Source organism: Elephas maximus, chromosome 14 (genome assembly GCF_024166365.1).
Source record: "Elephas maximus indicus isolate mEleMax1 chromosome 14, mEleMax1 primary haplotype, whole genome shotgun sequence".
NCBI classification, from domain to species: domain Eukaryota; kingdom Metazoa; phylum Chordata; class Mammalia; order Proboscidea; family Elephantidae; genus Elephas; species Elephas maximus.
The window spans coordinates 33,900,368-33,925,724 of record NC_064832.1 but is presented as its reverse complement, the minus strand read 5'-3'; the positions used below and the strand labels follow the sequence as shown (position 1 = coordinate 33,925,724).

Sequence of the window (25,357 nt, the reverse complement as noted above, 5' to 3'; positions counted from 1 at the left end):
TGTAAAGAAAAACTCAAAACAAAATCTTAAAGTAATCAAGCTGATGTAAAGTATAAATCTTTTTACTATAAACTACTTTGTACACACAGCAGCTATGAGGCATGAAAGGAGCCCTGGTAGTGCAATATAAACTTAAACATATGGGTAACTATGAGTTGGAATTGCCTAGATGGCAACAGGTTTAGTATTTTAGATTTTAAGCACAAGTAAAGCAAACACACAAAGATAACTACAAAAGTGTTATTCAAAAGAACTAAAACACACCACAATCAGAAAACCTAAACAAAAGCCATAAACCACCACGCATCTGTCAGTTTGTCATACTGTGGTGGCTTACATGTTGCTATGATGCGAAGCTATGCCACTGGTATTTCAAATACCTGCAGGGTCACCCATGGTGGACAGGTTTCAGCTGACCTTCCAAAACAGAATGACTAGGAAAAGGACATGGAGGTATGTATATTTCTTTAAAAAATGGCCAGTGAAAACCTTATGGAGTAGCTGTGCAACACTGAGATAGTACGAGAAGATGAGCTCCTTAGGTCCAGAGGCACCCAAAGTACGACTGGGGAAAAGCTGCCTCCTCAAAGTAGAGTTGGCTTTAATGACAATGGGCGGACTCAAGCTTTCAGGACCTTCATGTGCTGAGATGGCATGATTCGAGAACAAACAACTGCAAACATCCATTAATAATCGGAACACGGAATGTATGAAGTATGAATCCTGGAAAACTGGAAGTTGTCAAAAATGAAATGGAATGCATAAAGACCGATATCCTAGGCATTAATGAGCTGCAATGGATTGGTATTGGTCATTCTGAATCGGACAATCATATGGTCTACTATGCCAAGAACAATAACTTGAAGAAGAATGGGGTTGCATTCATCTTAAAAACGAACATTTCAGTACAATGCTGTCAGTGAAAGGATAACATCCATAAGTGTAACAGGAAGACAAGTTAATACGGCTATTATTCAAATTTATACACCAACCACTAATGCCAAAGATGAGGAAATTCAAGATTTTTAGCAACTTTGGCTGTCTGAAATTGATCAAACATGCAATCAAGATGCATATAATTACTGCTGATTGGACTGTGAAAGTTGGAAACAAAAAAAGAAGATCTGTAGTTGGAAAATATGGCCTTGGTGATAGAAATGACACAGGAGATTGCAAGATAGAATTCTGCAGGACCAACGACTTCTTTTTTGCAAATACCTTTTCAACAATATGAATGGCGACTATTTGTGTAGACCTCACCACATGGAAAACACAGGAAACAAACTGACTACATCTGTGGAAAGAGATGATGGAGAAGTTCAATATTATCAGTCAGAATAAGGCCAGGGGCAGAATGTGGAAGAGGCCACCAACTGCTCATACGCAGGGTTAAGCTGAAGCTGAAGAAAGTTAAAACAAATCCACAAGAACAAAAATATGACTCTGAGTGTATCTCACTTGAATTTGTAGACCATCTCAAGAATAGATTTGATCACTGAACACTAAAGAGTGATGACCGGATGACTTGTAGAATGACATCCAGGACATCATACATGAAGAAAGCAAAAGTCATTAAAAGGTAGGAAAGAAAAGACCAAGATGGATGTCAGAAGAGACTCTGAAACTTGCTCTTGAACGTAGGGTAGCAAAAGCTAAGGAAAGAAATGATGAAGTAAGACAGCTGAACAGAAGATTTCAAAGGGCAGCTCAAGAAGACAAAGTATTACAATGAAATGTACAAAGACCTGGAGTTAAAAAACCAAAATGGAAGAACATGCATGGCATTTCTCAAGCTGAAATAAATGAAAAAAAAATTAAACCCTTGAGTTGCAATTTTGAAGGATTCTATGAGCAAAATATTGACACAGGAAGCATGAAAAGAAGGTGGAAGGGATACACAGAGTCACTGTACCAAAAAGAACTGTTTGACATTCAGCCATTTCAAGAACCAATGGTATGGAAGGAAGAAGTCCAAGCTGCACAGAAGGCACTGGTGAAAAACAAGGCTCCAGGAACTGAGAGAATACCATTTGAGGTGTTTCAACAAACAGATGCAGTGTTGGAAGTGCTTGCTTGTCTATGCCAAGAAATTTGGAAGATAGCCACCTGGTGAAGTGACTGGAAGAGATCCCTATTTTTGCCTATTCCCAAGAAAGGTGAACCAACACAATGAGGAAATTATCGAAGAATATCATTAGTATCACACACAAGTAAAATTTTGCTGAAGATCATTCAAAAGCAGCTGCGGCAGTACATCAGCAGCGAACTGCCAGAAATTCAAGCCAGATTCAGAAGAGGACGTCAAACAAGGGATATCAATGATGATGTCAGATGGATCCTGACTGAAAGCAGAGAATATCAGAAAAATGTTTATCTGTGTTTTATTGACTATGCAAAGGCATTCGACTATATGGATCATAACAAATTATGGAAAACAATGTGAAGAACAGGAATTCCAGATCACTTAATTGTGTTCATGAGGAACCTGAACATAGACAAAGCAGCAGTCATTCGAACAGAACAAGGCGATACTGCGTGGTTTAAGGTCAGGAAAAGTATTTGTCAGGGTTGTATCCGTTTGCCATGCTTATTCAATCTGTGTGGGAGCAAATATCCTGAGAACCTGAACTATATGAAGAAGAAAGTGGCATTAGGATTGGTGGAAGACTCACTAACAAACCTGTGATATGCTGATGACACAACCTTGCTTGCTGAAAGCAAAGAGGACTTGAAGCACTTACTGATGAAGATCAAAGACTACAGCCTTCAGTATGGATTACACTTCAACATAAAGAAAACAAAAATCCTCACAACTGGACCAAGATTGAAGTTGTCAAGGATTTCATTCTGCTTTGAACCACACTAACGCCCATGGAAGCAGCAATCAAGAAATCAAACAACAGAAAGAGGCCCCAGATAAGTAAAGCATTACTGAAAAAGAACAAAGTGGGAGGCCTCACTCTACCTGATTTTAGAACCTATTATACTGCCACAGTAGTCAAAACAGCCTGATTCCGGTACAACAGATACACAGAACAACGGAACAGAATTGAGAATCCAGCCATAAATCCAACCACATATGGGCAGCTGATATTTGACAAAGGGCTAAAGCCAGTTAAATGGGGAAAGGACGTCTCTTTAACAAATGGTGCTAGTGTAACTGGATATCCATCTGCAAAAAAATGAAACAAGACCCATAACCTCACACCATGTACAAAAACTAACTCAAAATGGATCAAAGATCTACATATAAAATCTAAGACAATTAAGATCATGGAAGAAAAAACAGGGACAAAGCTAGGAGCCCTAATACATGCCATGAACAGTATACAAAACATTACTAAGAATGCACAAACACCAGAAGAAGAGAAACTAGGTACCTGGGAGCTCCTAAAGATCAAGCACCTATGCTCACCCAAAGACTTCACCAAAAGAATAAAAAGATTACCTACAGACTGGGAGAAAGTTTTTAGCTATGACATTTCCAATCAGCATCTGATCTCTAAAATCTACATGATATTGTGAAAACCTAAACTACAAAAAGACAAATAACCCAATTAAAAATGGGCAAAGGGCATGAACAGGCACTTCACTAAAGAAGACATTCAGGTAGCTAACAGATACATGAGGAAGTGCTCATGATCATTGGCCATTAGAGAAATACAAATCAAAACTATAATGAGATTCCATCTCACGGCAACAAGGCTGGCATTAATCCAAAAAACACAAAATAATAAATGTTGGAGAGGTCGCAGAGAGTCTGGAACACTTAGTGGGAATGTAAAATGGTACAACCACTTTGGAAATTGATTTGGCACTTCCTTAAAAAGCTAGAAATAGAACTATCATATGATCCAGCAATCCCACTCCCTGGAATATATCCCAGAGAAATAGGAGCCTTTATAGGAACAGACATATGCATAGCCATGTTCACTGCAGCACTGTTTACAATAGCAAAAAGATGGAAGCAGCCAAGGGCCCCTCAACGTATGAATACATGAAAAAATTATCGTATATTCATACAAGGGAATACTACGCATTGATAAAGAACAATGATGAATCCGTGAAACATTTCATAACATCGAGGAATCTGGAAGGCATTATGCTGAGTGAAATTAGTCAGCTGCAAAATGACAAATATTGTATGAGACCACTATTACAAGAACTCGAGAAATAGTTCAAACAGAGAAGAAAATATTCTTTGATGGTTACAAGAGGGGGGAGGGAGGGAAAGGGGTATCCACTAATTAGATAGTAGGAAGAACTATTTTAGGCAAAGGGAAAGACACACAATACAGGAGAGGCCAGCACAACTGGACTACACCAAAAGCAAAGAAGTTTTCTGAATAAACTGAACACTTCAAAGGTAAGCATAGCAGGGGCAGAGGACCATGGTTTCAGGGGACATCTAGGTCAACTGGCATAATAAAATCTATTAAGAAAACATTCTGCATCCCACTTTGGAGAGTGGTGTGTGGGGTTTTAAACGCTAGCAAGCAGCCATCTAAGATGTATCAATTGGTCTCAACCTACCTGGAGCAAAAGAGAATGAAGAACACCAAAGATACAAGGTAATTATGAGCCCAAGAGACAGAAAGGGCCACATAAACTAGAGACTTCATCAGTCTGAGGCCAGAAGAAATAGATGGTGCCTAACTACAACCAATGACTGCCCTGAGAAGGAACGCAACAGAGAACCCCTGAGGGAGCAGGAGAGCAGTGGGATGCAGACCTCAAATTCTTGTAAAAAGACCAGACTTAAAGGTCTGACTGATACTAGAAGGACCCCAGAGGTCATTGTCCCCAGACCTTCTGCTAGCCCAAGACAGAAGCCATTCCCAAAACCAACTCTTCAGACAGGGATTGGACTGGGCTATAAGATAGAAAATGATTGTGGTGAAGAGTGAGCTTCTTGGATCAAGCAGACACATGACACTATGTGGGCAGCTCCTGTCTGGATGGGAGATGAGAGGGCAGAGGGGGTCAGAAGCTGGCTGAATGGACACGAAAACATAGGGTGGAAAGAAGGAGTGTGTTGTCTCATTAGGGGGAGAGCAACTAGGAACATATAGCAAGGTCTATATAAATCTTTGGATGACAGACTGACTTAAAAATTAAAAAAAAAGAAAACAACATATTGCACTGAGCAAATATGCTGCAAAAGGCCTTTTTAAAGTGCTGAAAAGCAAAGATGTCACTTTGACGCCTAAGGTATATCTGACCCAAGCCATGGTGTCGTCAACTGTCTCCTATGCATGTGAAAGCTGGACAATGAATAAGGGAGATCGAAGAAGAATTGATGTCTCTGAATTATGGTGATGATGAAGGATACTGAATATACCATGGACTGCCAGAAAAACGACCAAGCTGTCTTGGAAGAAGTACAGCCAGAGTGTCCCCTGGAAACAAGGATGGCAAGACTTTATCTCACGTACTCTGGACATGTTATCAGGAGGGACAAGTCTCTGGAGAAGGACGTCATGCTTGGTAAGGCAGTCAGTCAGTAAAAGAGAGGAAGATCCTTGACAAGATGGGATTGACACAGTGGCTGCAACAATGGGCTCAAACACAGCAACAATTGTGAGGATAAAGCAGAACCGGGTAGTGTTCTGTTGTACACAGGGTTGCTGAGTTGGAATCGACTCGACAGCATCATCTAATGACAACATATACCTCAGTTTTCTATTTTAAGCCTTTGTTGCTTTTGTTTTCTTTTTTAATTATATACAAGGTGGGGGTAGGGATAATCTCTCCAGTGCTGGGGCAACTGGAACAGACCAAATGGAACAGAAACACCAGTATCAAAATTACTTCAGAGATTAGTTATTGAATATCTACTGTGTATCAGGCACTGTTCTAGACAATAGCATAATTAGTAAGAATAGATAATTAGATAGCAGATATAGCCATAATCAAAATAAAATCCTATTCCTTAGGAAAGTTAACATTCAGCATTATATATTGGTTTTTTAACAAAACTATGACACTAGCAAAAAACTGGAGAGGACTGACTGATAAATAACAATCTTTCTTTAGGTAAGTCATCAATGAGTCAAGGCCAAACTGCATTTCATATTTAGTAAAATAAAGCTAGATTTTAACTCAAAATGCTATTAACAAAAGCTACAGGGGCAAACAGCTTTAGAAGTCAACAAGACCTTAGAGGTTTTCCTCTAATATTTTATAAAAGAAATTGAGACCCACTGGAATTCCTTGCTGAAGGCCACAGAACCAACCAAACAAGGCAGAAAGAACAAGGGCAAGAATCCAAATCTTTGGTCATTTTTTAGGTTTACACACATTCATAATTATCATTTATACATGCTTCATACACACACACTCTATGCTTATTGGGTCATATTAAAATCTAGGGTTTTGCTGCTTGTGCTAACACATGAGAGGAAGGACACAGTTTCACAAAAAAAAATTTTTTTTTTTGCAATTTCATATTAGTAAAAAATTTAATTCTTTTAACCAAACTTTTTTTTTTTTTTTAACTCTCAGGGAAATGACATAAAATTGTGAAATAATGCTGTTACTTTCACCTTTTACCTCTTTTTCCTTCTTTTCACCACCCATTACTTCAGGCCCTTCTCCACTAACAAAAGTTTTAATAAGCTGCCTTATTACAAAGTGAGGCAGGCACCAGGAAAAGAGCTGGGTGGTGGGGGCTGGGGGGTAGGATGCTGGAGAGAGAATCTGTGAGATACTAAGTAGGTGGTGTGCCCCATTGGAATCCAACTGTCTGGCCTGAGAGACCCAGCTCTTAACTACTTTGTTAAAAACTCAACCTACATATCTGCATTGGGGTGTAATACCCCATTTCCCAGGGGAAGAGCTGCTAAGACACACACTTCGCTGAGATATGAAAAATACCCAGTCCAGTTTTCCAAGCTCTGTGTCACTTAGTTTTGGGTACAGCATTATCTAAGCACTTTAATGTCTGAACTTACAATCTGTTAAAAAGTAGTTTTGATACAAAAGCTCACTGTACTATTGCAACTTTCCTGTGAGTTTAAATTTTTTCTTCTAAATAAGTTTAAAAAACTAATTTTGAAGGATTAAAATAATGAATAGAAATGAGTCTTCAATAAAAAAAAAAAAAAATTCCTATATTCTAAATGGTACAGAAGAACACAGTACAGTCCTTTCCAAAGTTATCTTAATAGTTACGGCACACATTATACAAAGTGAAGGAGAATTACCTTTGGGTTTTTCTAACACTCTCTGACAAGTTTCTTTGACTTTGGTAAAAAGTTCAGAACCTGCTAACTTTTTAGAAATCCCAACTCGCAGCATAACAGCTCCAGGTGTGAATTTTAAGAGTGCAGCCCCAGGCTCTCGTGGTTCTTTCGGGTGCTTTGGCATAAGACCAGACCAATCCACGTCTATCACATCTAAAGGATCTGTAAAAAGTGAAAGGACAGAACTTTTTTACACCATGAAATGGCATTTTTATTATCTATAACCAAAAAAAAAACCAAAGCCACTGCCGTCGAGTCAATTCTGACTCATAGCGACCCTACAGGACACGGTAGAACTGTCCCTAGAGTTTCCAAGGAGTGCCTGGTGGATTTGAAGTGCCGACCTTTAAGTTAGCAGCCGTAGCACTTAATCACTCTGCCACCAGGGTTTCCTTATTATCTACACCAAAAAACCAAACCCAGTTGCCGTCGAGTCGACTCCGACTCCTAGCGGCCCTATAGGACAGAGCAGAACTGCCCCACAGAGTTTCCAAGGAGCGCCTGGCAGATTTGAACTGCTGACCCTTTGGTTAGCAGCTGTAGCACTTAACCACTATGCCACCAGGGTTTCCTTATTACCTATAATAAATCAAGACAAAATACAGAAAGCATTAAATAACAAGTACTTTAAACCCAAATATCATCATCTTAAATTGAAAGCTTTTCCATAAACACTAACATTCCGAATTTAAGGACCCTTACAAATAAAAAACCTCCCCACCAAAATAAAACAGACAAGTAAACAAAAAATCCACCCTACAAATAATTCATTTAAATTGCATGAGAGCTGTCACGAGAAAAAACATTATTTCAGTAAGATTTGATGTGACGTTTTGAAACTCGTCACCAGAATTCTTTGAAGGGTTAAATTTAGGAGTATATTAAGTTTGCAAGTGGGCACAAGCACTCACTTGTTTTACTTTGTAAAAACATATAATTCATTATCAAATTTTTATTAATATTGAGAGCAGATAACCCATCCATTGAGAAGGAACTGAAGAAATCAAAAAAATGTTCTATTTAGGAATAGCTAATATCAGGTAATCATGAAGATAACAATCAGATATATCTTCTGCATGAGTAGAAAAATTGTGGACTCTGAGTGCTAACTGAATCAAAATAAAAAGTTAATATTTTATATACTCAGGCAAAGCAAAGACCCTTACTAATGATAAATAAAAAACTGTTAGTAACAATTAGACTAACTGGGATGATTCAGCAGGACCACGGAGGGGTGCTGCTTCATGGGGTAGTCACTAGAGTGAGCTCTCTGGCAATGCATAAAGCACTGTAAATCAAAATAGTAATTACTGAATTTAGAAAACTGACAGAAAGGGGTACATAAACAGTGTTCAAACATTTCAACTATTGTAAATTTGTAACTACTGTAAATTAAATGGTCATTTAAAAAGTTGTTTGCAGCACAAGGGTTGTGAAGCTCTGTACCATACACCTCCCATCTAGAACACTGCTTGGCAATCAACATTTGGTCAGATTTCACGTCAGATAACATGAATCTTAAATTCTGCAAAGTGCATCTTGAGATTTCACTATTATAAATGAGGTCCCCTCTAATTCATAGGCAATGTTTGCTTTCTCTCAGTGAGTTGAAAATGGGATGTATATACGGACTGTAATTTTCCTTTTATTGGACTTGCAACCTTAATTAAAATATAACGAGGAGAATTCTACCTGGCTTCCATCAATTCTTACAGAGAAAACCTTAATATCATGAATCAAATAATCTTTACGTTCAACCACCTCTGCAAATGATTACCTGGCATCTTCTCCTCATCCTGTTGATCCTCCCTCTTTTCAGCATCCCCTGCCAGAATTTCATCTAGCTCATCATCACTGATTGGCTCGTATCCTTCTCCAGCCCCAGATCCCAGTGAATTCGCATCATCTAACTTGGATTCGTCATCTCCTGCTGAACAGAGAAATTCATTTCACGTTAAAGAGAGCCTCCGAGGAAAGGGGTGCTTAGTCAAGCCAATGACATAGAGGCTGTGCACATTGGAAAGCCTGAAAAGCATTTTTTCATTAGAAAACTATTTTTCTTTATTATTGAAACATTTAATAATTCAAAAAGAAAACTGAGAAGATAAAATTTAATTTATTAAACTTGGTTTTAAAGCAAAAATATATGGACAGCAACAGCAGAATAGGCTGTAAGATTATAATAAAAATATGAGAAACAAAAGCTACCACTAACATTAATGTTGACTATGTATGTTGTGTTACTTTGTGCTAATAAAGCTTTAAATAACTCCAGACGAATCCACTAATTTTAAAAGGTGACAGTAACTTCTTAGCTTAAATAAACTCATTAATTAAAAAATGTTATGAACTTACTAATAAAATTTATTTTAAGTTTAAATCTTAGGTCATAACATTTAGCTTATGATATGAAGAACAATGAGATAAAAATGTAGAAGTGCCCTTAATTCTTCCTCTACCTCCCAGCTCCTCTTCTTTATCCCAGTATTTTCCTTTAAATATCAAACATAATTTTCAGAAGAATGTTGTGATACAACTTAAGATATCTTTGTTAGTTCCACTAGTGTATGTTCTATTTCTTGACCAAATTTTCTCAATCACCTAGGCTAAGCTTGTCTCCTGGTGAGTTTAAATAATCCCAAAAACACAAAATATGCTTAGTATTTCTAATCATGAAACCCAAAACAAACCTACTGCCGTCGAGTCGATTCTGACTCACAGCGACCCTACAGGACAGAGCAGAACTGCCCCATACAGTTTCCAAGGAGCGCCTGGTGAACTCAAACTGCCCACCTCTTGGTTAGCAGTCATAGCACTTAACCAGTACGCCACCAGGGTTTCCTTCTAATCACTAGTTATTCATAAACTTTACTGAGTCCATAAAACTAGTTTCCAAAATGCAAAGTATGCTTTATGGGTATAATTTTGTTGTTGTTAAGTGCCACTGTGTCAGTTCTGACTCAGAGCAACTCTGTGCACAACAGAACAAAACACTGCCTGGTTCTGTGCCATCCTCACATTTGTTGCTATGTTTGAACCCATTGTTGTAGCCACCGTGTCAATCAATCTCATTGAGGGTCTTCCTCTTTTTTGCTAAGGTTCTACTTTAGCAACCATGATATTCTCCAGGGACTGGTCCCTCCTGATAACATGTCCAAAGTCCATGATATGAAGTCTCACCATTCTTACTTCTAAGCATCCTGTCTGTACTTCTTCCAAGACAGATTTGTTCTTCATTCAGTTTGCTGTACTGTGGTGGCCTGTATGTTGCTGTGATGCCAAAAGCTATGGCAATGATATTTCAAATATTAGCAGGGTAACCCAAGGTGGACAGGGTTCAGCAGAGCTTTCAGACTAAGTCAGACGAGGAAGAAAGATGTGGCAATCTACGTGCAAAAAGTACTGGCCAGTGAAAATCTTATGGATAGTAGCAGGTATAAATTTACAGCAAATAAAATATAAGAAACTACGAAATTTTTTCAGCCACTCTAATTTTTCTATTCTATTAAATTGCATAATAATCTGCCGATACCATCTGAGTGGTATAAACAGGTAAATACTTGACTATGAGCCAAAAGGTTGGCTTTGTGAACCCACCCAGAGGGGCTTTGACAGACAGAACCGGCGATCTACTTCTGAAAGGTCATGATCTTAAAAACCTTAGAGCCATCCTACTCTGCACACGTGGGGTCACCATAAGTCAGAATCGATTCTAGGGCACCTAATGAAAACAACAACATACCATTACCAATCCCCCTCCAAGATAACCAACTTTAATAACATCCTCATACAGATATACACATAAACAGAAATACATATACTGGGATTTTTAATTTTTCACATTCACTAACTCATTTTCCTACTTTAAGTGAATAAAATCTTTCCATCACATAAATTTCTATGCTATATTATCTGTGGTCACAACTAGCAAACGGTATATTTTAGGGATGAGGGAGACTGACTCCAATCACAAGACAGCTATTATAATAATTAGTTCAATTATATTCAATTCTACACCAAGGCTATACCTCCATTAATGCCATGTGGCTCATGATTTGATGCTATTTATACTTAATATTGATATGAAAATATAACTGAAGAAAGCTGAAGTAAAAATATTTTGTCTAATCAAGGGTGGAGAGATATCAGAGCGGCATACTGGAATATCTAATTTGACAGTCAACAGATTTAAGAATGTTTTAAAAGAATGTGAATTTTACTCTGAAAAGGAACGGAGCAGTGTAACAGACAAAAGGAAGTGGCACTCACCTTCCACACTCTCAGTTCTCTCAGCTTTATTTATATCTTCAAATCCCTGCACAGATCCCAGATCCTTATCCGTTCTTTCTTTTTCAAAAGCTGTAGAGTCTCGAGAAGTGCCTTCTAGGTCTCTTTCATGCTCACCTTCCAGCTTTGCTTCACTGCGTTTTACACAGTCTATCTGGAAAGAATTCTCAAAAGTTCTGTCTCTGTCCCTATCCCTTTCAACAGAATCTGGAATAATTCTCTCTCTTTCTCTGTCCAATTCTCTCCTTTTGTCTCGTTCTCTCTCTCGTTCCCGCAATCTATCTCGGTCCCTGTTCCGTGTCCAATCTTTATCAGCATCTCGGTCCCACTCTCTCTGCCTTGTATCTCTTCTCTCTCTCTCCCGGTCTCTATCATGTTCATATCTGTCACGTTCTTGAAGTCTATCTCTGCTATCAAATGACCCCGATCTTGAGTGGACCTGTCGGTCTGACTCAGGAGAGCTTCTTCTTGAACTATGACTTCTCGAATCCTGGCGATCTGAAATAAATATATCATATACAAAGAGTTAATACCTGTTAAAACAGAAATAAAATGTTTCCTATTTAGGGTCTTTTAAAATTTACAATTTCTCTTTTTCTGAATTTATTCCCAGCTATCCAAATAACTCATTTCAAGAAAAATTTCTCTCAAAGTGCTAATTAAAATATGTCAAAACCATATTTTTTGGGCCTATTTCCACACTATAATCACAAAATTACTTCAAAGAAATAAGTACAAAAAGTGGTTACTGATCACATTATTATCTGTTCTCTCCCTCTCCCCCTACCTTTCTGTGGTCAAAAGAGACAGCACTAATTCAATGTAATTCCCTTAGAAATTCCAATAGCCTTCTTTTCAGAAATTGAAAAGCCATTCCAAAAGATTACATGGAATAGCAAGGGGCCTCGAACAGCCAAAGCAATCCTGAAAAAGAACAAAGTAGGAGGACTCAACACTTCCTGATTTCAAAACATTAAAAAAAAAAAATTTCCATCAAGTCAATTCCAACCCATGGCAATCCCATGTGTTACAGACTAGAACTGCTCCAGAGGGTTTGTTGGTTATAGTCATTACAAAGCTGATGACCAGATCTTAATTCTGTGGTATGGCTGGGTGGGTTAGAACTGCCAACCTTTAGATTAGTAGTAGAATGCAAACCATTTGCACCACCCAGGGACCTTAAACATACTATGAAACTACAGTAATCAAAACAGCCTGGTGCTAGTATAATGACAAATGTAGAAACCAATGGGATAGAACTGAGAGTCCAAAAATAAATCCATGTACCCATGGTCAATTCATTTTTGACAAGGCTGTATTAAGTCCATTCAACAGGGGAAAGAAAAGTCTCTTTAATAAATAGTGCTGAGAAAACTGGATTTTGACATGAAAAAGAATAAAGCTGGATCCATACCTCATACCATATACAAAAACTAATTCAAAATGGATCAAGGACCTACATGTGAGAACTGAAACCATAAAACTCTTAGAAGAAAACACAGAGGTAATGCTTTGGGACATGTGTAGTACTTTTTACTAATGGATTCTTAGATATAACATCAAAAGCATGAGCAGCAAAAGACAAAAGAGATACATAGGACCTTACAAAAATCAAAAACATTTGTTCATCAACAGACTATCAATAAAGTGAAGAGGCAGCATAAAGATTGGGAGAACTTTTTTGGAAGCTATATATCTGATATGGGTTTAATAAACAGAACATAAAAGAACTCCTACAGCTTAACAACAAAAAAGACAGACAACCCAGTTGAAAAATGGGCAAAGGACTTGAACAGGCATTTCAACAAAGAGGATATACAAATGACCAAAAGTACATGAAAAGATATGTTGTCATTTCAATGTCATTAGTTATTAAAAACAAACAAACCAAACCCGTTGCCGTCGAGTTGATTCTGACTCACAGCGATCCTATAGGACAGAAGAGAACTACCCCATAAGGTTTCCAAGGAGCAACTGGTAGATTCAAACTGCTGATCTTCTGGTCGAGCTCTCAACCACTGCACCACCAGGGTTCCCATTAGTTATTAGGGAGATCCTAATCAAAACCATCATTAGATAACCACCTCACTTCCACTGGAGCCCTGGTGGCCCAGTGGCTAAGAACTATGGCAGCTAACCAAAAGGCAGGCAGTTCGAATCCACCAGCTACTCCTTGGAAACCCTATGGGGCAGTTCTACTCTGCCCTAAAGGGTTGCTATGAGTCAGAATTGATGATAATGGGTTTGGTTTTGGTTTCACCCCCACTAAAATGGCTATGATAAAAAAAAAAAAAAAAAAAACAAGAAAATAACAGGTGTCGGTGAAGATGCGGAGAAATTGGAACCTTTATTAATTGCTGGTAGGAATGTAAAATGGTACAGCTGCTGTGGAAAAGTCTGGCAGTTCCTCAAAGAGTTAAACATAGAACTACCATATGATCTAGCAATCCCAATCTTAGATATACACCCAGAAGAATTGAACGCTGGAATGAAAATAGAAACCTGTACACCAATGTTCATTACAACCCTATTCACAGGAGTCAAAAGGTAAAACAACTTAAACGTCCATCGACAGATGAATGGATAAACAAAATGTGGTATACCATGGAATATTACTCAGCCATAAAGAGAAATGAAGTCCTGATACATGCTATGACATGGAAACATTGAAAACATTATACTGAGTAAAATAAGTCAGTCACAAAAGAACAGATACTGTATGATTTCACTTACATGAAATAAGCCAATGTGTACAGACCAAAGCTTATTAATAGTTACCATGGGTGGGAGGGCAGAAGTGCTTAAGCGGCACTGAGTTTCTGTTAATGGTGGTGAAATAATACGGTTACACAATATGATGAACGTAACCAATGTCTCTGAATTATACATGTAAAATACATGGCAATGTTTTGTTATATATATATTTCACCACAAAAAAAAAAAAGAGAGAGCATTGGCTGCAGAAGGAATAGTAGGAAGATAAAATTTTAGGCTTCAATAACGGACTGGAATACATAAGTTCTTCACCAACATTTACTAAGATCTTGATATAAAAACTGATTAATGTACCTCTGTTATACAGCTGGAAACCCTGGTGGTGTAGTGGTTAAGAGTCTGGCTGCTACCCAAAAGGTCGGCAGTTCAAATCCACCAGGTGCTCCTTGGAAACCCTATAAGGCAAGTTCTACTCTGTCATATAGGGTCGCTATGAGTTGCAATTGACTTGATGGCAATAACTTTGGTTTTTCAGTTTATTACAATATTAAGGAGGTCCGGTGGTGCAGTGGTTAAAGCAATCAGGTGCTAGCCAGAAGGTCAGCAGTTCCAATCCACCAGATGCTCCACAGGAGAAAGATGGAGTAGTCTGCTTCCATAAAGATGCCCTGGAAACCCTATGGGGCAGATCTACTTGCTAAGAGTTGGAATCTACTTGATAACAATGGTTTTTTTTTTTTTTTTAAGTTACTATAATGTTGAATGTTCCTCTATTATAATGTCAGTATTAGTGTGATAACAGGTAATACAGTCAATCCTTATTATTTGTGGATTCCATATCTGAGAAGTCACCTACTTGATAAAATTTATTTCTAACCCCAAAATCAACAGTCGTGGTGCTTTCATGATCATTAGTAGACATACTTGAAGCAGTGAAAAATCTGAGTCACCCAGTGCACGTGTTCCCAGCTGAGGTCAAACAAGGCAAAGCTCTACATTCTCACACTGTGAACAAGTGTCCTTTTTGCAGTCTAGTTAGTGCCATGTTTTTCGCAAATCTGTGTATTCTGTTGGTGATGCTGCTATTTAAAATGGGTCCCAAGCATAGTGCTGAAGCACCGTCTAGTGTTGCTATGTGCGAAAAGGCTGTGATGTACCTTAGGGAGAAAACGTGTGTTAGGTAATTTTGTTGCAGCATGAGTTATAGAGCTGTTGGCTGTAAGTTTAATGTGAATGAATCAACAATATGGTACATCTGAAAAAGGAAGAGGAAATTCACCAATCTGTACATGAGGCTGCTCTGAAAAGTGCTTGTTATGGATTGAATTGTGTCCCTAAAAATGTGTATCCACTTTGGGGCCGTCAAAAATCAGGCCAACTTGACCTCACATATATGGAACACTTCACCCAAGAGTTGCAAAGTACACATTCTTTTCCAAAGTACATGGAATGTTCTCCAGAATAGACCACATCTTAGGTCACAAAGCAATCCTCAGCAAAATACTGAGATAATACAAAGTATCTTCTCTGATCACAATGCCATCAAAGTAGAAATTAATAACAGGAAGAGCAAGGAAAAAAAAAATCAATTACATGGGAACTGAATAACACCCTGTCTAAAAACCACAGGGTAATAGAAGAAATCAAAGATGAAATAAAAAAATTCCTAAAATCAAATGAAAATGAAAACTCATCATACCAAAACCTTTGGGACACAGCAAAGGCTGTGCTCAGAGATCAATTATAGCAATAGATGCACACATCAAAAAAGACGAAAGGGACAAAATCAAAACATTAGCTATACAACTATAACAGCAAAAGAAGCCCACAGCCACTGAAGAAAGGAAATAATCAAGATCACGGCAGAAACAAATGAAATAGAGAATAGAAAAATAACAGAATCAACAAAACCAAAAGATTGTTCTTTGAAAGGATCAACAAAATTGACAAACCACTGGCCAAACTGACAAAAGAAAAACAGGAGAGGATGCAAACAACCCAAATAAGAATGAAATGGGGGACATTGCAACAGACCCAACTGAAATAAAAAGGATCATAACAGAGTACTACGAAAAACTATACTCCAACAAACTTGAAAATCTAGAAGAAACAGACAAATTTCTAGAAATACACTATCTACCCAAACTAACACAAAATGATGTTGAAAATCTGAACAGACCCATAAACAAGATATTGGAAAGGTAATAAAACTCCCAACAAAAAAAAACCCGGGCCCAAATGGCTTCACTGGAGAGTCCAACCATTCAGAGAAGAGCTTACGTCAGGACTACTCAAACTATTTCACAACACAGAAAAGAAATGGTACCTCTCCAGAGTCATTCTATGAAGCCAGCATAACCCTGATACCATAACCAGGCAACCAAAAAAAAAAAAAAACCAATCAAACCTGTTGCCACCGAGTCATTTCTGATTCATAGCGACCCTACAGAACTGCTCTACAGAGTTTCCAAGGAGCGCCTGGTGGATTTGAACAGCGAACCTTTTGGTTAGCAGCTGTAGCTCTTAACCACTAGGGCACCAGGGATTGCATAACCAGGCAAAGGCACCACAAAAAAAGAAAATTACAGATGAGTAACTCTCATGAATATAGATGCAAAAATTCTAGCCAATAGAATTCAGCATCATATCAAAAGAATAATATACCACAATCAAGTAAGATTCATACCAGGTATGCAAGGATGGTTCAACATTAGAAAATCAATCAATGCAATGCACCACACAAAAGAAACACATGATCATCTCAATCAATGCAGAAAAGGCATTTGACAAAGTCCAACACCCATTCCTGATAAAACTCAACAAGAGAAATTCCTCAACATAATAAAGGGCATCTATACAAAACCAACAGCCAACATCATTCTTAATGGAGAGGCTGAAAACATTCCCTCTGACAATGGGAACAAGATAAGGATGCCTTATAACGCTAGGACTATTTAACGTTGTGCTGGAAGTCCTAGCTAGAGCAATAAGACAAGAAAAAGAAATAAAGAGCATCCAAATTAGCAATGAAGAAGTAAAACTGTCCCTATCATATCTATGATACTATACATAAAAACCAAAAACCCAGTGCTGACGAGTCGATTCTGACTCATAGCGACCCTATAGGACAGAGTAGAACTGCCCCACAGAGTTTCCAAGGAGCGGCTGGTGGATCTGAACTGCCAACCTTTTGGTTAGCAGCCACAGCACTTAACCACTACGCCACCAGGGTTTCCGATACTATACACAGAAAACCTGAAAGACTCTACAAGAATACTACTGGAACTAATAGAAAGATTCAGCAGAGTGGAAGGATACAAGATAAACATACAAAAATTAGTTGGAATCCTATTTACCAATAAAGAGAAAAACAAAAAGGAAATCAGGAAAATAATACCATTTATAATAGACCTTAAAAAAACAAAATTTAGGAATAAATCTAACCAGGGATGTGCAAGACCAATACAAAGGAAACTATAAAACACTACTGCAAGAAACCAAAAGAGATCCACATAAATGGAAAAACATATCATGCTCATGGAGAGGTAGACTCAACATTATCAAAATGTCAATTCTACGCAAGGCAATCTAAAATACAATGCAATCTCGATCCAAATACCAAAAGCATTCTTTAAAGAGATGGAAAAACTAATCATTAACTTTATATGGAAAGGGAAGAGGCTCTGGATAAGTAAAGCATTACTGAAGAAGAATAAAGTAGCAGGACTCACACCACCTGACCTCAGAACCTACTATACAGCTATGGTAGTCAGAATAGCCTGGTACTGGTATAATGACAGATAACTTGACCAATGGAACAGAATCGAGAACTCAGATGTAAACTCATCCACCTACAGTCACCAGATTTTTGACAAGGGCCCAAAGTCCATCAAATGGGAAAGGACAGTCTTTTTAACAAATGGTGCTGGCACAACTGGATGCCCATCTGCAAAAAAATGAAGGGACATTGCCTGCCTGGCTCTGAGCCCCTGTCAGGCATCCCTGTCCGTCTCCCTCCCAGTGGCCTTTTACTCCTGGACCCCCGGCAGACTCCCTACTCTTGGCTGAGTGTGGAGATAGGGTTTCATACTTCACACCCTACACAAAAACTAATTCATAATGGATTGAAGACCTAAATCTAAAGCCAGAAAATATAAAGATCATAGAAGAAAAAATACAATCAAGGCTGGAAGCCCTAATACACGGCATTAACAGGATACAAGCTATAACAACACAGAAACTCTAGAAGATAAGCTAGATGACTGGGATCTTTTAAAAATTAAACACTTATGCCCATCAAAAGACTTCACCAAAAGAGTAAAAAGAGAATCTATAGACTGGGAAAAAATTTTTGGCTATTACAAATCCGACAAAGGTCTAAACTCTAAAATCTACAGGAAAATCCAACACCTCTACGACAAAAAGACAAACAGTCTAATTAAAAAATGGGGAAAGGAAATGAACAGACACTTCACCAAAGGAGATATTCAAGTGGCTAACAGACACATGAGGAAATGCTCACGATCACTAGCCATTTAATGCAAATCAAAACCACAATAAGATACCATCTTACCCCAGCATTACTGGTATGAATCAAAAAAATGCCAAATAACAAATGTTCGAGAGGCTGGGGGGAGGCTGGGACTCTTATGCACTGCTGGTGGGAATACAAAATGGTACAACCATTCTGGAAAATGATATGGTGCTTCCTTAGAAAGCTAGAAATAGAAATACCGTATGATCCAGCAATCCCACTCCTGGGAATATATTTTAGAAAAATAAGAGTCATCACATGAATAGACATATGCACACCCATGTTCACTGCAGCACTGTTCACAATAGCAAGAAGATGGAAACAGCCTAGATGCCCATCAACAGATGAATGGATAACAAACTATGGTACATACACACAATGGAGTACTAGGCAACGATAAAGAACAATGATCAATCTGCGAAGCATCTCAACATGGATGAATCTGGAGGGCATTATGCTGAGTGAAATAAGTCAATCACAAAAGGATAAATATTATACGCAACCACTACTAAAAAAACTCACGAAAAGGTTTACACATAATGGTTATGAGAGAAGGGGTCAGGGGAATGAAAAAAAGCTAAATAGACAAGTGATACCTTTGGTGAAGTGTAAGACAGTACACAATACTACAGAAGCCAGCAAAAACAAACAAACAAAGAACTTGGCTAGGCTGTGATTCCCAGTATTACTTGGTCGTCCACCATTTTGTCATGTGATGTGATTATCCTATGTGTTGTAAATCCTAATCTCTATCCTGTTAATGAGGTAGGATTAGAGGAAATTATGTTAACAAGGCAGGACTCGATCTACAGGATTAGGCTGTATTTTGAGTCTATCTCTTTTGGGATTATAAAAGAGAGAATCGAGCAGAGAGGAGAAGGACTTCCTACTACCGAGAAACAAGAGCCAAGAGTGAAGCGTGTCCTTTGGACCTGAGGTCCCTGCGCTGAGAAGTTCCTAGACCAAGGGAAGATTGACGATAAGGACCTTCCCCCAGAGCTGACAGAGACAGAAAGCCTTCCCCCGGAGCTGGCACCCTGAATTTGGTCTTCTAGACTGTGAGAGAATAAATTTCTGTTTGTTAAAGTCATTCACTTGTGGTATTTTTGTTATAGCAGCACTAGATAACTAAGACAGTGCTGAAGTAACATCTATAGTGCATGATAAAGCTATGGAAAAGATGAAAAAGTGGATAAATTTGTGGATTCATGAGATGAAAACTGATTAAAAAAAAAAAACACAGCAGAGTGGACAGCACGTTGTGAGGGTGAGAGCTAAGAAATTTATGGACACATTACTCAGGATCAGGAAAATGTTAAATCCTCCTTGGCTTAGTGTTTTATTATAAAGAAATATAATAAAGAAGGTATCTTTAAACAGAAACACACATAAAACAAGGTTATGTACTGATTGACTGGCAAAAATGTTGTGACTTTACTGGGTTAGAGGCTCAAAGGAACCTAACCTTGTATTTCCTCTAGGAGCAATGTCTTACTATTCATTAATTCAGTGTTTGAGGCAACTTCATGGAACATAACTATCGCAAATAAGGAGACACTGTATTTTGATGGGACAGCTAAGTTTTTTGGTAAGTTCCATAAAATTTAAGGCAGCATATAAAGTAACCAATTTAGAGTTAGTTTAGAAATAAAATTTGTATAAAATATACTACCATATGAAACACTGGTTATATCAAAATTCAATTTTATTACCTGAAGAAGTGCTTCGACTAGGTTCTCCACGCTTTAACTGATCAATCCTAGATTTCCTCTCTCCTGTGATTTCCAGGCTTTTGGTTTTTTCTCTGTCTCTTGAGCTACTATGCAGTACTCTCTTTCGACCACTTTGGTCATCTCCACTTCGATGGGCAGAGTCATTGGATGGGGAACGGAGACGACCAGATGTATGACTACGATTACTCCGATTGCTCCCGAGGCTGCTACTCCTCTTTTGATCCACTGGCTTGCGATGTGGTGCATCTTCTATAGTAACATGAGGTGCCTCTATTTTCTCCACTCGTGCTCTGTGACACTTTCTATGCAATTCTTCATTGGTAAAAGTAGCGGAAACGGTTGAGGCGGAAATGGTGGCGGCAGATGCAGTAAAGGTGGTGGCAGCAGTAGTACTATGAGTAGAGGCAAAAGTAGCAGTGGCAGTAGCCACAGGAGGAGGAGGAGGAAGAAGAGAGGACAGAGGAGGAGGAGTCCTAGTAGGAGTAGCAGCGTTGGCAGTGTGCTCTGGTTCTGTGGCCTCTGTGCGGTCAGGCACATCCTCATCAGACCAGTCACTGAATGCTGTATCCTCTTTTTTCTGAGGATCTTCTATAGTGCTGTCCTTATCACGGGAAATTTCAACCAATTCCTCTTTAGTTATTATAGGCGGAGTCCGTGGGCCTTTCTTCTTTTTACTTTGCTGAGCTGCCTCTTCATCAGAAATATCAGAATCACCTTTCGATCTTTTACGCTTTTTTTCAACACTTTTCTTCTTCTGTCCTTTTTTGGGTGAAAACACTTGACCATCTTCAGATACTGCCTCTGCATGACCCCTCTCTATTCCAACATCATCCTCTTTCTTTTTCTTAATTGGCTTCTTTTGAATTTTTGCTTTTTTCTTGTTTTCTTCATGAGCTCGATCAGATATATCTCGATCTTCACACTGGTGGTGTCCTAGAATGTCTTGTGTGCGTGATCTTGAGCTTTCCATGATTTCTATCAGTTCTCTCTGCTTATCTACAGAAGAAATTTTCTCTTTGAGTTCTTGCTCTTCATAACGCCGTGAACTCTCTTTTCTTTCCGGTTTACGATCCTCCTCTTTCCAGCGACCCTGCCTGTCTTCTGTAAGGTGCGAGGGGCTGAGAGAACGAGATTCTTGAGGTCGAACAACTTGGCTCAAGAGTCTGTGTTTCTCATCTATACAAAAAGATAAAACTAATCATGCCTTCGCCAAGTTAACAAACATTGCACAATGTATATAAATAGCAATAAGCCAATCTCATTTTTCATTTTTTAAGTGGCAGTAATTATAAATGCACTAATTTTAGTAAAAATTTAAAAAATACAGCTTTACACAAATAGTAGGAAATGACAGTGTCATTATGATAAAATGATTCTGTGTATTTCTAACACAGATACTTGAGTGACATAAGATATTCAAAGGCAGCAGAGCAAGATTAAACATTTTCATTCATAAGTTTGTACTAAGATCAAAGAAATGTCTCATGGTTACAAAGGAATCCGAATATAGAGACACAGAAAATAAACTGTGCTTACTCTTATCATCTCCACTGTTGTAGGCATCACTATCAGGAGAATGTTCACGTCGGCGCTTAGGTGACTGACGAGGGCTAGGACTCCCTTCATTTCTATAGCGCTTCCTAAAAATTGGACAAATAAATGCAGTTTAAAAAACTCTAGGTGCAAAAAAGAGATTTCTTTCTACTTTTTTTTTTTTATTAACTTTTATTAAGCTTCAAGTGAATGTTTACAAATCCAATCAGTCTGTCACATATAAGTTTACATACATCTCACTCCCTACTCCCTCTTTCTACATTTTTTACTAGTATTTCTTTTCTATAACTAGAACACATAATTGCAGGATAGCAATATTGTCAGAGCTATACCATGCAAAAGGTATTCAGTTCTTTACCAAATTCCTCACTTCATTTGCAAAAGACAATAATACGTGGCAACATTTTTTCTTTTCCTCATTATACACGTAGAATCACTTCAAGTGAAAACTGCCAGGTTTAAATATTCGAAGATGGTGACACGCAACAGAGGAGTAAATATATTAATGTACCCTCTAATATAAACATTTGTCAATTTTAATATTTTAATGATCTAAAAATGCCTTATGCTGGGAAACAGAATGGGAAAAACCAGTATGGCTGTGTTGTCAGACAGGCATGTGCTCAACTTTAGCCATGCAACCTTAGGTAAGTTCCTTGAGCAAACTCAACTGTAGCATTCTCATCTTAAAATGAGGGAAAAACTGCAATGAGGAATAAATCAATTACGTCAGAAACCAGGTGCCAGGCACGCTGTGGGCACACTATAAAACTTAGTTTCCTTTTTCCTTCTTTGAACTAAATCACTTGCTTGATGACAAATTAATTCATATTTTCATTTTACTTCTTGTTCCTTAGTTAAATTTTAAATCAGTAGCGATTTATTGTATCTCTTGGGTACTTAAATTATTTTATTGCTTTCCCACTTTTTCTCTTACATTGTGACCACCTGACCACCTTTTTTTTTTTTCTACTAACATTGTTTGTTTATAAACACTACGGTAAAAGGTTGAGAAACACACTGCAGCACATGCATCTCCTTGACAGTGCCTTTATACAGACGAGGAACTCTGTGAAGGAGGCCCTGGATGCAGTAAGACAACTCAGAGGCTCAAGTGTGTGCAGCTGGGTATCCAGCCATACAGTGGTTGCAGAGACTCCTTTAAATCTAAGCCATATGACTGCTTCCGGTGGCCTGGTGGTGATGACTCCATACTGACAAGTATGCAAAACTCAGGAAGCACTATCAGGAATGGCATAGGTAGTATCTCTTGGTGACTAATCAACTCCATTAACTAGTTATAAAGGGGATGTGATGGGATACAAGTTTGTTGATTCTATCACTTTTACATTGAACCCCTATTGGGAAAAATGTCTGTGGCAGTTGAATAAGCCAACGTGCTACCAAAAATGGCACCGTAAATGAGAATGATTAATTACATCCCTTGGATACAGAACAGTAGAATGGAAAAATTATCTTTTTTAGACAACTCCAGTCTTTAAACACCATACATGTAAAATAAAATTGAAATACAGGAAAACGTACAGAGAAAATGAAAAAAGAATTAACAGAAAATTAAGAGAAGCGCTGTAAAGCACTAAATGAAACTTTTTTCAATGTCTGATTACAATATAACTTTTATAAAAACAAATTCGTAATCATTCTCACTTTGATTTTCTCTCATCATGCCCATCTCTTGGATTCCTTTCTTCTCGGATATCTTCTCGCTTTTCTTTGCGGTCCTCTCGTCCTTTGTCTTTGTCTTCCCATTCTCTTTGACGTTCTCGTTCTTTATCCCTTTCTCTTGCTCTTTCTCGTTCCCGTTCTCGTTCTCTTTCCCTCTCTCGTTCTCTCTCTCTCTCCCTCTCCCTCTCCCTTTCTTCTCTCTCTCGCTCCCGTTCTTTTTCCCTATCTCGCTCCCTCTCTCTTTCTCTCTCCCGTTCGTGGTCACGGTCTCTGTCTCTTTCACGGTCTCTTTCTTTTTCTCTCTCTCTCTCCCTTTCCCTAGCACGCTCTCTTTCTAATTCTCTTTCTTTCTCTCGTTCCCGCTCCCGTTCACGTTCCCTCTCTCTCTCCCGCTCCCTGTCTCGTTCTCGTTCCCGATCTCTCTCTCTAGCCCTTTCATCTCTTCTTTCGTCCACTCTGTCTACTCTTCGTTCCTCTCTTCTTTCATCACGCTCAAGCTCGTCATTCCTCCCCTGATGTCGAATTGGTGAGCTTGGTCTTTGATCTACAATGAAAATCAAGTTTTGTCAGTGATTAATTTGACAGATAGCCTGTTGGTAAGACAGCATAGCAAATCTTAAATTTTGTCTGTGTATAGGGTCACACTGGCAATGAATTATAAACTAGACACTATGTTTACTTCTAATTATCCAAGCAACAATCACTCCTAAACCTTCAAAATATTTTTTCTTAAAGATAATTTTTATTTGTCCTCTAACGACCATATTTTCTGCTCCCCATCAACCCCCCTCCATCTTCCCCTGATCCACCTCTGATCTTTCTCTTCATGGTCCCTACCCTTCCTCCAGCCCACTGCTCCAACCCCACTTTCTGCCATCTCTACCCTTCACCTCTGATCTTCTCTGTCCCCCCAGCAGGACCTGAGAACACTGGTGGCAAAGGATAGGGGCAGCAGGAGGTGTAGAACATAGGAGCTGAAGGAAAAAAAAAATTTCCCTCGTAAGTCACACCTCTAATTTCAGGGCAAAATATACACACATCAAAATGAAGCTATTACGTGAGGAAAATATAGCAGAACAAAACATCTGTCAATATATGTTGCTGCAATATCAATTTCTTACCACAAACTAGAATATTAAGGGTGCTGGTGCTTAACAATCTTGAAATTAGCAAATATAAAAAGTGACTATCTTAGTGATATATATTTATAATAACTAACTTCTAATAAATTAAATTTTACTTAATTATACAACTGATCACTCAGATGAAGAGCAATTTTCTTAAAATGTTAACGGATAATCTCATCACATTTTATATTTTTTCCAATCAGTGCATGGATCATACAAAAACACAACTTTTCTTTACATCATATTTAGTTTTTTCTCTTCACCTTTTTTTTTTTCTTTAAATATTTGAGAAATGAATGCATGATGCCCAAATACCCAAATGAACAGGAAAGTAGTCTGGGATCAAAAAATGTGTAAGAGGATGATACGAGTTTTTCCACAGATGGCCATTTTTCAGTTATTCATTGTAATACGATCTGGCTACTGTGGTCTATTTTCATACTTCATGCCTGTTCATTAGTCAATAAAGGCTACAAC

At 38.2% G+C, this 25,357-nt stretch overlaps 1 protein-coding gene across 9 annotated transcripts in view; it reads right to left on the bottom strand.

Moving 5' to 3' along the window:
• Positions 1-25,357, bottom strand: part of ZC3H13 (zinc finger CCCH-type containing 13) — a 246,050-nt gene that overhangs the window by 10,705 nt on the left and 209,988 nt on the right. For 8 of the 9 annotated variants that reach the window (XM_049853394.1, XM_049853395.1, XM_049853397.1 and 5 more), the window contains 6 exons: positions 23,736-24,297; positions 22,050-22,153; positions 20,493-21,689; positions 11,514-12,029; positions 9,022-9,174; positions 7,206-7,406 (listed from right to left, as the gene is read on the bottom strand). In XM_049853394.1, coding sequence (XP_049709351.1) covers positions 7,206-7,406; positions 9,022-9,174; positions 11,514-12,029; positions 20,493-21,689; positions 22,050-22,153; positions 23,736-24,297 — 2,733 coding nt within the window. The remainder of the gene's footprint in view (positions 1-7,205; positions 7,407-9,021; positions 9,175-11,513; positions 12,030-20,492; positions 21,690-22,049; positions 22,154-23,735; positions 24,298-25,357) is intronic. The other variant, XM_049853400.1, reaches the window with a different exon arrangement.